Source organism: Halichoerus grypus, chromosome 10, assembly GCF_964656455.1.
Source record: "Halichoerus grypus chromosome 10, mHalGry1.hap1.1, whole genome shotgun sequence".
Taxonomy (NCBI): Eukaryota; Metazoa; Chordata; class Mammalia; order Carnivora; family Phocidae; genus Halichoerus; species Halichoerus grypus.
The window spans coordinates 36,934,031-36,946,251 of NC_135721.1; the positions used below are offsets into that span (position 1 = coordinate 36,934,031).

At 46.9% G+C, this 12,221-nt stretch overlaps 1 protein-coding gene across 1 annotated transcript in view; it reads left to right on the top strand.

The window, feature by feature from the left end:
* IL1F10 (interleukin 1 family member 10) overlaps positions 1 to 12,153 on the top strand; it is a 50,320-nt gene extending 38,167 nt beyond the window's left edge. The window contains exon 7 of the mRNA XM_078056313.1: positions 12,016 to 12,153. Coding sequence (XP_077912439.1) covers positions 12,016 to 12,102 — 87 coding nt within the window. The 3' untranslated portion in view covers positions 12,103 to 12,153. The remainder of the gene's footprint in view (positions 1 to 12,015) is intronic.
* The last annotated feature ends 68 nt before the right edge of the window (positions 12,154 to 12,221 follow it).

The following is a 12,221-nucleotide window of genomic DNA, read 5'->3' on the forward strand; positions in this document are numbered from 1 at the left end:
GTAAGGATATTTACAGGTAAATAATAAATGAGTTTACCCCCAACAAGCCTTCATTGAAAGAACAAATGGTGTTTTAAAAAGAAGGAAAATTATTCCAGACAGAAGGCTTATTAGTTTTTTATTAGCTGTGGTAACAAATTGCCACTAATGTCGTGGCTCAGAACAATACAAAATTATCTCCCGTTTCTTCGGGTCAGAATTCTGATCCAAGTCTCACTGGGTTAGAATCAAGGTGTCAGTCAACAGGGCTGCTGGAGGTTCTAGGAGACCAACTGCTTCTCTGCTTTCATTACCTTCTAGAAGCTTCCTGCATTCCTTGGCTGGAGGCTCCTTCCTCCATCTTCAAAGCCAGTAATGGGTGTTGGGTCCTGGTCACATCATATCACTCTGACTCCCCTTCTGTCTCGCTCTTCTACTTTGAAGGACCCTTGTGGTTACATTGAGCCCACCCAGATAATCCAGAATAATCTCCCTATTCTAAGGTCAGCTGGTTAGCAGCTTGCTGAGGTTTTCACTCTCTTCCCCAGTTTGCACTTTGGGGCAGAAACAGGTTCATATGCTGGCCAGCCAATAAAGCTCCCGGTACTCCTGTGGCTTTGGAGCAAGCTCCTCACCTGGTAGGTGGCCGTCAGGTGTGCTGGAGAAAGCCAAGATCCCGTCCCTTCCTGGCTCTGTCCTTACCAAGTTACCCCCCGACCTTCGGACCTCTGATTGTCAGTTGTCAAAAGCCTCTGGTTATTGAAGGGATGAAAACATAACCTATATAAAGCACCTGGCATGATGCCCAGCACAGGTGGGCATTTCACAAATGTTGCCTCCTTCCGACCCCTCTGAGGAAGTCCATATCCTCTTGGCTGGGCTGGCTCTTGCTTCCATTGTGTCATCAGATCCATACTAGGGCCCTGTTGGACATGGATTCTGGGAATTCATTCTTGGCCTCAGTTCTGTCTAGAGACTTCCCTGTCATTTACCTCCATCCATCCATTTGCCAAATGGAGGTGTTTGCTTTGGCCTTCTGCCAGTTGGAGTACCCGAAAGATTTAGGTTTCTGGCCATCCTCAGAGATTGGGGGTGGTCTTATACTGCCATTTCTTAGATCCCATACTGTTCTTCATGCGCATTAAGAATTCCATCTGCTGTTTGTAGAGGAGTTAGCAGTTCACAAAGCACATCCAGCAAAAGGTAGATCAAGTATTATAATCCCCCTTTTACAGCTGGGAAAACTGAATCCCAGAGAGGAAGAAAGACCTCTCTGGGAAACAGTCAGCAGCTAGATGGGAAGTGAAGGCCTTCTGCGCTGAGGTTTCCTGACTACCCATCCAGTGCTTTGCTTGGGAAGGAGATGTTATGGTGAAGCAGGCTCCGAGTCAGACAACTCTGGGCCTCAGTTTCCTCATCTGTAAAGTGAAGATAATAGTAAAACAGGCTGAAGCTGTTGTGAAAATTCAGGAAGCTAGTCCCTATGGTGGCACTGCGACTGGCATTGGGCACTGCTGCCGTAGACGCTGGTGGGTGCTGCCCAGACCGGCCCCTTCCCCACGAAAACGGTCTACACCTGAACAAGTCACATCTGCTCTCCAAGGGAAGCCCGCATCCAATGACCAGTCAGTGTGGGGTGTGGAGGCCCGGCTCTCTAGCAACGACGTCCCAGGGAATGATGGGCTGAGGCCAGTGTTATGACTGCACGGTACTTCAGCTCCTTCTGCTTGGTCCTTCTTTCTTCACACTACGCAGGGGCGGAGGCTGAACTAACTCCCCAGTAAGTGCCCTGCACGCTAGTCTCTGTGTCATGCTCAGGAAGTGGGTTTGCATGGAACCATGCACACAAAGCCCAGGTAGCAGAGACGCTGGGCTGGGTTAGTTGTGTACACCGTGTCCTTGCAACAGACTTGGATGGACAGGCTCTCCTAGGCTCTAAGTCCATGACCCTGGTCCCCAGCCCTGGGACCAGACAGCTGGGGAAACCTCCAGGTCTGGGTCACCCCAGACTCTAGGCTGTTCTGTTCCTGGGCACAGCCTTCTTTCCCCAGTGATGCAACCCTTTGCAACAGACCACAGGTCAGTCATGTTCCTGTTACCGAGCACAGAGAGGCTTGCGGCTCGGTCTCTCCAGGAATTCTGACGCACCGCAAGACCTTGTGGTTGGAATGCTTCTTTCCTCATAAAAGCCCCTGGCCTCAGAAAAGGAAGATTTCTCAGGTGACTAACATGTGAGGTAGGGCTTCCCAGGACCTAGCCACCTGGTTACATGAAACAACCAGCAGAGATCAACTTCAGCTCAAGTTATTTGGGGGGCAGAGAATAGGACCTCATAATTACCATCAGCTCCCCAACTTCTCCTCCCCCAGGTAAGCATAGAGAGTAAGAGGGAAAATGCAAACGGAACACTTGCCGGCCTTTTTCCCACTTCCAACCAGAGTGCCACCCCAAGTCTCCCCTGTCAGTTCTGGAGCCCCTAATGCTGCCCCAAATCTAGAGCACTTGATGACATCGATGGGTGAGGGCCTGGAGGCCAGGGGCTCTGTGACTCTGTAAGCTGCTCCCCCTGTTCTTCCCCGCAAACACTACACTTCAGCTCTGCTTTGCCTAAACCCCCTTTCACTATGGTGGAGCTCCTCTTCCTTCCTCCTCCTCTACCTGTCCCATCTGGCTCCCCTGGCTGCTCCCCCAAGCCTGAGGAGGGTGCCCCTGCTCTGCACTCCCACAAAACCCTGTGCTTCCTTTATCCACGCACATATCACCCTGCGATGTAGTTTTCCGGGGGTGTGAACACTAAGCCGTGAGGACAAGGACACACCTGCCCCGCTTACCTCTGTCCCCTCAGGATCTAACATCGCACCTGGCAGTGGTGGTGGGGCGGGGGAGGCGGGAAGTCTTTGTGGAGCGGATGCACATTAGGTTTTGTTAGGATTGTTAGTTGTCACAAGGGACCAAACCCCACCTTGAACTTGCTGGCAGCTTCTACCATTTGGCTGCTGTGAGAGCCAGAGGAACTGCTTCTCTTCCTGAGGTTCAGCTTGAACAATACCACGAGGAGTCCCACGTCCCAGGCACTGTGGCTGAGGATGTGGTAAGGTGGCTGGGCTGGGAAGAGCAGGGGCAGCTCAGCATCATGAGGCGAGGAGCCTGGCAGGCAAAACCTCAGGCGCTACGGAGGCGCGGACTCCCGTGGAGGAGCTTCGTGAACTGCAGTGTCCCCGGCAGACGTGGGAATGACTTTCCATTTGTTAGCCGGTGCCTTGCTGGAGTCTGATCCCTGCATTTTCATTTTGATCGACTCCTCAGCTCCCTTCTGTGTTGCTTGTTGGCTTTTATAGGATTGTATAATTGAAGGCTTTGGCTGCAGGAGGCAGAGGTAGCTGCCCACCACAGGTCCAGTCAGCCAAGGCCTGGGGACCGAGTCAGGTGCATTTATCCGTGACTGGCCCCCAGGGTTGTGGCAGCAGTGATGGGGGTAGTTCCCAGAAGAGTGGATCATGGGGTTAAGCGGCATCTGCGGATCTTGACCTTGACTGATGTGAACTTGTGGGTTTCAATGTGTGACCACTTATGAATGTCATGCTGGGAGACTTATTCTTTTATACAGATGTATGAGTGGTGTGTTTGTGTATGAGAGAGAGGGAGAGAGAGAGAGGCACCAGGTACATGAGTGGCGGCTTCCCATCTATTCCTTTACTCATTTGTCCACGTGGCAGGTTGTGTGTGGAGAGTCAGGGATATGATGGTGAACAGAACAGACACAATCCTTGCTGTGACCTGCCAGGGAGGTAGATGTCACACAGAGGATCATGCGAATGAAATGTCTGACCTAAGGTCTTAAGGCTGAGGGTAGTCTGCAAGACATTGGAATGGGGCAGGGAAGGGTGTTCCGTGCAGAGCTGAGGACGAGCCTATGTCAAAGCCCCGAGGCAGGAGGAAGAGGTGATATTGAGAAATCAAGAGGCCTGTGTCGCTAGAGTTCAGGGAATGAGGGGGTTGTTTTGCAAGCGGAGCCTGGAGCTGGGTTTTGTAGACTCTCACAGATCCTGCAAGGACAAGCATTTATCTAAGATCATGGGAAACAGCTCAATGCCGGCTCTTTTCACAACTCCGCTCCATTGCTCTGCCTCACGTACCTAAACTCGCAGGAAGCAGGATGCCCCCTCAGTGCCTCTTTCCCCTGGCTGCAGTGAGGGGGGTCTCTGATGCTCCTAGTCTTCCCACGGTGCACAGGGATGCTGCCATTGAGCCCAGAGTATGGCTTCCTCTTGGGGCCTTGGCATCTCTCCTGCCAGGTGACCTCACCTGCAGCTGTCTCAGTCTGAGGGATCTAAATAACATCGAACCTCAGCATTTCATCCCTCCATTCCTGATGCCTGCTCTCCTTGTCACCTCCGTCCTCCACCCTGCCTTCTCTCTGTCCCCCATCCCCTTCTTCCTTGTTCAGCAGGCTGGCCCTAGGCAGGTCAGTGCTAGAGTGAGTGCTCAGTCACTGTTGCTGGAGGTGGAGTAGCTCCGTGTTGTTCAGAAGCAGCCCCCCTCCACCCCCAAGGGTGCCCAGCCCGCAGGAATTCTCGAGGTCTCAAAGGCCAGCCCTTTCCAGAAATGCAGTCTTCCCCATCTCCGGGACTTTTTTGGCCCCGGGCTTCTCAGGTGATCTGAGTGAGCCAGGCCAGGCCACTGGTCCCTTAGATCTTTGCAGCTTTGGAAGAGAGGTGGCAAGCCTGGAGAGGAGACTTCCGGAGTGGGCCAGGCTAGGGGGTTGGAGATGCCCACATCCTGGATGTGGCCCGAGTCAGGCCAGGCCAGGGAATGCCTGCCTTGTGCGCCAACCAACATGCCATCCCCGGCCCTGACTGGCAGCCTAGTTTATCATCTCCTTACTGCCCCAAGCCTGGCCAGGCCCTTAGCTCCCCAGGGAGAAATCAGACCCATGCTCTGCAGGAATAATAACTAATGCTTAGATAATGCTTCCTGTGTTCTAAGCACCTACGGCTTGTTAGCTCAGTCCTCACAACCACCCCACAAGCTGGGTAGCAGTCTTGCGCTCAATTTACAGATGTTTCCAAGGTCACACGGATGTAGTGTGTGAGGCCAGGACCTGAGACCCCGGACACCAGAACCTGCCTCACAGAGTGGTCGTCCCGATGTAATAACAGACATGCAGACCAACGTGACAAGATGGTGTGCGCAGGCAGGTTCCCCAGCTGCCCCAATGCCCAACTTCCCAGGTTTACAAAATTTAGTTCCTGATTTGTTTGCAAATGGGCATTTCTCTACAAAAGTTGCTTCAGAAATTCCCAGCCCAAACTCAGAGGCCTTGGCATTCTAGCTGATGAGCCAAGGCTGCAGAGAACAGGAAGTGAAGGCCTTGTGGGAAGTCCCTGCGGTCAGGGGTCCCCAGGAAAGGGCACCCTGCCCGCCTCTGGCTCTCTGCACCTCCCAGCCAACTTCAGGCCCTGTGCACTGAGTGGAGGGACCCTGGGAACGAGCCCAGACCCCAGAGACAAGGTTAGGGGAAAGCGAAGCCCTCCACTAGACCCCTCTTGAGACCCCTTCTGCAAGTAAGCATGGTCTTTCCTTCTCCAACAGAAGAGACAGGCTTGAAGGTGGCCAGGAGGCTGGCCTGCTCCCTCACTCTCCCCTTCCCCTGTGCCCTAAGGCCCTGTCTAGAGCAAAGCCCTGTTTCAATGCACACAACTTGTAAAGCATTTTATAGTCTGCATGCCATTTCTTCCTCCAGCCTGCCCCTACTCTAAGGGACACTTCCAAAGTCATACAGCTGGTTAGTTGCAGGCCTGGGGACAAGACCTGGGACTTCTAGCTTGCCAAGGGAGCCCTTGCCCCTACTCTTCATGCATCAACCCAGATGGTCTTTTTTTTTTTTTTTTAATTTTTTTATTGTTATGTTAATCCCCATACATTACATCATTAGTTTTAGATATAGTGTTCCATGATTCATTGTTTGTGCATAACACCCAGTGCTCCATGCAGAACGTGCCCTCCTCAATACCCATCACCAGGCTAACCCATCCTCCCAACCCCCTCCCCTCTAGAACCCTCAGTTTGTTTTTCAGAGTCCATCGTCTCTCATGGTTCTTCTCCCCCTCCGATTTCCCCCCCTTCATTCTTCCCCTCCTGCTACATTCTTCTTCTTCTTTTTTTCTTTCTTAACATATATTGCATTATTTGTTTCAGAGGTACAGATCTGAGATTCAACAGTCCTGCACAATTCACAGCGCTTACCAGAACACATACCCTCCCCAGTGTTCATCACCCAGTCACCCCATCCCTCCCACCCCACCCCCCACTCCAGCAACCCTCAGTTTGTTTCCTGAGATTAAGAATTCCTCATATCAGTGAGGTCATATGATACATGTCTTTCTCTGTTTGACTTATTTCGCTCAGCATAATACCCTCCAGTTCCATCCACGTTGTTGCAAATGGCAAGATCTTATTCCTTTTGATGGCTGCATAATATTCCATTGTATATATATACCACATCTTCTTTATCCATTCATCTGTTGATGGACATCGTGGCTCTTTCCACAGTTTGGCTATTGTGGACATTGCTGCTATAAACATCGGGGTGCACGTAGCCTTTCTGGTCCCTACTTTTGTATCTTTGGGGTAAATACCCAGTAGTGCAATTGCTGGATCATATGGTAGCTCTATTTTCAACTTTTTGAGGAACCTCCATACTGTTTTCCAGAGTGGCTGCACCAGCTTGCATTCCCACCAACAGTGTAGGAGGGTTCCCCTTTCTCCGCATCCCCGCCAACATCTGTCATTTCCTGACTTGTTAATTTTAGCCATTCTGACTGGTGTGAGGTGGTATCTCATTGAGGTTTTGATTTGGATTTCCCTGATGCCGAGCGATATTGAACACTTTTTCATGTGTCTGTTGGCCATTTGGATGTCTTCTTTGGAAAAATGTCTGTTCATGTCTTCTGCCCATTTCTTGATTGGATTCTTTGTTCTTTTGGTGTTGAGTTTGATGAGTTCTTTATAGATTTTGGATACTAGCCCTTTATCTGATATGTCATTTGCAAATATCTTCTCCCATTCTGTCAGTTGTCTTTTGGTTTTGTTGACTGTTTCCTTTGCTTTGCAAAAGCTTTTTATCTTGATGAAGTCCCAATAGTTCATTTTTGCCCTTGCTTCCCTTGCCTTTGGCGATGTTTCTAGGAAGAAGTTGCTGCGGCTGAGGTCGAAGAGGTTGCTGCCTGTGTTCTCCTTTAGGATTTTGATGGACTCCTGTCTCACATTGAGGTCTTTCAACCATTTGGAGTCTATTTTTGTGTATGGTGTAAGGAAATGGTCCAGTTTCATTCTTCTGCATGTGGCTGTCCAATTTTCCCAACACCATTTGTTGAAGAGACTGTCTTTTTTCCATTGGACATTCTTTCCTGCTTTGTCAAAGATTAGTTGACCATAGAGTTGAGGGTCCATTTCTGGGCTCTCTATTCTGTTCCATTGATCTATGTGTCTGTTTTTGTGCCAGTACCATACTGTCTTGATGATGACAGCTTTGTAGTAGAGCTGGAAGTCTGGAATTGTGATGCCGCCAGCTTTGCTTTTCTTTTTCAACATTCCTCTGGCTATGCGGGGTCTTTTCTGGTTCCATACAAATTTTAGGATTATTTGTTCCATTTCTTTGAAGAAAGTGGATGGTATTTTGATGGGGATTGCATTGAATGTGTAGATTGCTCTAGGTAGGATTGACATCTTCACAATATTTGTTCTTCCAATCCATGAGCATGGAACGTTTTTCCATTTCTTTGTATCTTCCTCAATTTCTTTCATGAGTATTTTATAGTTTTCTGAGTACAGATCCTTTGCCTCTTTGGTTAGATTTATTCCTAGGTATCTTATGGTTTTGGGTGCAATTGTAAATGGGATCGACTCCTTAATTTCTCTTTCTTCTGACTTGTTGTTGGTGTATAGGAATGCCACTGACTTCTGTGCATTGATTTTATATCCTGCCACTTGACTGAATTCCTGTATGAGTTCTAGCAGTTTTGGGGTGGAGTCTTTGGGATTTTCCACATAAAGTATCATATCATCTGCAAAGAGTGAGAGTTTGACTTCTTCTTTGCCAATTTGGATGCCTTTGATTTCTTTTTGTTGTCTGATTGCTGTGGCTAGGACTTCCAATACTATGTTGAATAGCAGTGGTGATAGTGGACATCCCTGCCGCGTTCCTGACCTTAGGGGGAAAGCTCTCAGTTTTTCCCCATTGAGAATGATATTCGCTGTAGGTTTTTCATAGATGGCTTTTATGATATTGAGGTATGTACCCTCTATCCCTATACTCTGAAGAGTTTTGATCAAGAAAGGATGCTGTACTTTGTCAAATGCTTTTTCTGCATCTATTGAGAGGATCATGTGATTCTTGTTTTTTCTTTTGTTAATGTATTGTATCACGTTGATTGATTTGCGGATGTTGAACCAACCTTGCAGCCCAGGGATAAATCCGACTTGGTCGTGGTGAATAATCCTTTTAATGTACTGTTGGATCCTATTGGCTAGTATTTTGGTGAGAATTTTTGCATCCATGTTCATCAGGGATATTGGTCTGTAATTCTCCTTTTTGATGGGGTCTTTGTCTGGTTTTGGGATCAAGGTAATGCTGGCCTCATAAAATGAGTTTGGAAGTTTTCCTTCCATTTCTATTTTTTGGAACAGTTTCAGAAGGATAGGTATTAATTCTTCTTGAAATGTTTGGTAGAATTCCCCTGGGAAGCCATCTGGCCCTGGGCTTTTGTGTTTTGGGAGATTTTTGATGACTGCTTCTATTTCCTTAGTGGTTATAGGTCTGTTCAGGTGTTCTATTTCTTCCTGGTTCAGTTTTGGTAGTTGATACATCTCTAGGAATGCATCCATTACTTCCAGGTTATCTAATTTGTTGGCATAGAGTTGCTCATGATATGTTCTTATAATTGTTTGTATTTCTTTGGTGTTGGTTGTGATTTCTCCTCTTTCATTCATGATTTTGTTGATTTGGGTCATTTCTCTTTTCTTTTTGATAAGTCTGGCCAGGGGCTTATCAATCTTGTTAATTCTTTCAAAGAACCAGCTCCTAGTTTCGTTGATCTGTTCTACTGTTCTTTTGGTTTCTATTTCATTGATTTCTGCTCTGATCTTTATGATTTCTCTTCTCCTGCTGGGTTTAGGCTTTATTTGCTGTTCTTTCTCCAGCTCCTTTAGGTGTAGGGTTAGGTTGTGTACTTGAGACCTTTCTTGTTTCTTGAGAAAGGCTTGTATTGCTATATACTTTCCTCTTAGGACTGCCTTTGCTGTATCCCAAAGATTTTGAATAGTTGTATTTTCATTTTCATTGGTTTCCATGAATTTTTTTAATTCTTCTTTAATTTCCTGGTTGACCCATTCATTCTTCAGTAGGATGCTCTTTAGCCTCCATGTATTTGAATTCTTTCTGACTTTCCTCTTGTGATTGAGTTCTAGTTTCAAAGCATTGTGGTCTGAAAATAGGCAGGGGATGATCCCAATCTTCTGGTACCGGTTGAGACCTGATTTATGACCTAGGATGTGATCTATTCTGGAGAATGTTCCATGGGCACTAGAGAAGAATGTGTATTCCGTTGCTTTGGGATGGAATGTTCTGAATATGTCTGTGAAGTCCATTTGGTCCAGTGTGTCATTTAAAGTCTTTATTTCCTTGTTGATCTTTTGCTTAGACGATCTGTCCATTTCAGTGAGGGGGGTGTTAAAGTCCCCCACTATTATTGTATTGTTGTCGATGTGTTTCTTTGCTTTTGTTATTAATTGCCTTATATAATTGGCTGCTCCCATGTTAGGGGCATAGATATTTACAATTGTTAGATCTTCTTGTTGGATAGACCCTTTAAGTAGGATATAGTGTCCTTCCTCATCTCTTATTACAGTCTTTGGTTTAAAATCTAATTTGTCTGATATAAGGATTGCCACCCCAGCTTTCTTTTGGTGTCCATTAGCATGGTAAATGGTTTTCCACCCCCTCACTTTCAATCTGGGGGTGTCTTTGGGTCTAAAATGAGTCTCTTGCAGACAGCATATCGATGGGTCTTGTTTTTTAATCCAATCTGATAGCCTGTGTCTTTTGATTGGGGCATTTAGCCCATTTACATTCAGGGTAACTATTGAAAGATAGGAGTTCAGTGCCATTGTATTGCCTGTAAAGTGACTGTTACTGTATATTGTTTGTGTTCCTTTCTGGTCTATGTTGCTTTTAGGCTCTCTCTTTGCTTAGAGGACCCCTTTCAATATTTGTTGTAGGGCTGGTTTCATGTTTGCAAATTCCTTTAGTTTTTGTTTGTCCTGGAAGCTTTTTATCTCTCCTTCAATTTTCAATGACAGCCTAGCTGGATATAGTATTCTTGGCTGCATATTTTTCTCATTTAGTGCTCTGAATATGTCCTGCCAGTCCTTTCTGGCCTGCCAGGTCTCTGTGGATAAGTCTGTTGCCAATCTAATGTTTCTACCATTGTAGGTTACATATCTCTTCTCCCGAGCTGCTTTCAGGATTTTCTCTTTGTCTCTGAGACTCGTAAGTTTTACTATTAGATGTCGGGGTGTTGACCTATTTTTATTGATTTTGAGAGGGGTTCTCTGTGCTTCCTGGATTTTGATGCCTGTTTCCTTCCCCAAATTAGGGAAGTTCTCTGCTATAATTTGCTCCATTATACCTTCTGCACCTCTCTCTCTTTCTTCTTCTTCTGGGATCCCAATTATTCTAATGTTTCGTCTTATGGTATCGTTTATCTCTCGAATTCTGCCCTCGTGATCCAGTAGTTGTTTATCTCTCTTTTTCTCAGCTTCTTTATTTTCCATCATTTGGTCTTCTATCTCACTGATTCTTTCTTCTGCCTCATTTATCCTAGCAGTTAGCGCCCCCATATTTGATTGCACCTCATTAATAGCCTTTTTGATTTCTACTTGGTTCGATTTTAGTTCTTTTACTTCTCCAGAAAGGGTTTCTCTAATAACTTCCATGTTTTTTTCAAGCCCAGCTAGTATCTTTAAAGTGATGATTCTGAACTCTAGATCTGACATCGTACTAATGTCCGTATTGAGTAGGTCCCTGGCAGTCGGTACTACCTCTTGTTCTTTTTGTTGAGGTGATTTTTTCCGTCTTGTCATTTTGTGCAGAGGAGAATAGGTGAATGAGAGAACAAAATGCTAGCAGGGTAACAACGTCCCCAGAAAATATACTCTAAACAAATCAGAAAAGACCTTCCAGAAAGTGGTCGCTTTTCTGTTCAGAGAGTTGTTGCTCTTCTTTTCTTTGATCTCCTGTTGAGTTTGTAGGTGTTCAGAATGGTTTGATCCCTATCCAGCTGAATTCCTGAGAGGAGACGAAATCCAGGTCTCCTACTCCTCCGCCATCTTGCTCCGCCCCCAAATTGATACTTCTTAAATTAAATTCCTGGGCCCAGAGTCTCCCAACTCCAACTTGGCAGTGGATCAACCCAGATGGTCTTAAGGATTCCTGAGTTGTCTCCTCCCTGATGGCGGGATCCAGGGGCATGAAGCTAGAGAGTAAGTTCAGAACGGTCTTGCCGTCTTGCCACCTCTCTTCCAAAGCTGCAAAGAGGAGAAAGTTTAGGACATAGGGTCTTGGAGAAAAGGTGGGGAGAATATTAGGCCTTGCAGACAGTGTCATTGCCGACAGCTGGGTGGGGAGCCTGAGGGTAACTGGAAGAAGGGATGGATACCCTCCTGCTCCATAAGCCACATCCCAACTGTATGAGCCTCCACATGGTCCCCAAATAAACCAAGAAGATCCCCACCCAAGGGCCTTTGCGCTTGCTGCCCCCTCCCCCCGGGACACTCTTCCACTTCTTTGACGTCACTTGGGTCTCAGCTCACAAGTCACCTTCTCAGATTGGCCTTCCCTGCCACTTCACATAAAACATGCACCCACCCCTAGGTCCCTCAAAAACAGATCATGCTTTTGATTTCCCCTGGAGCACATACTGTCATACGAAGTTAGTTTATTTGTTTACTAGTTTCTTGTCTGCCTTCCTCCATTAGATTATCAGGGACCTTATCTGGTGTTCCCCCAAAGCCTGGAAGAGTGCCTGGTACAGAGGATTAAGTCAACCCATATTGTCAGGATGAATAAGCACATGCATACATGAACCGGCGGCAGTCGGGGTGAGCATAAAGTGGGGTGGGCACAAAGGTCCAGCCTCACTAAGCCAGCTCAGTTCCTCATGCAAGACCTCTGGCTTTACAGA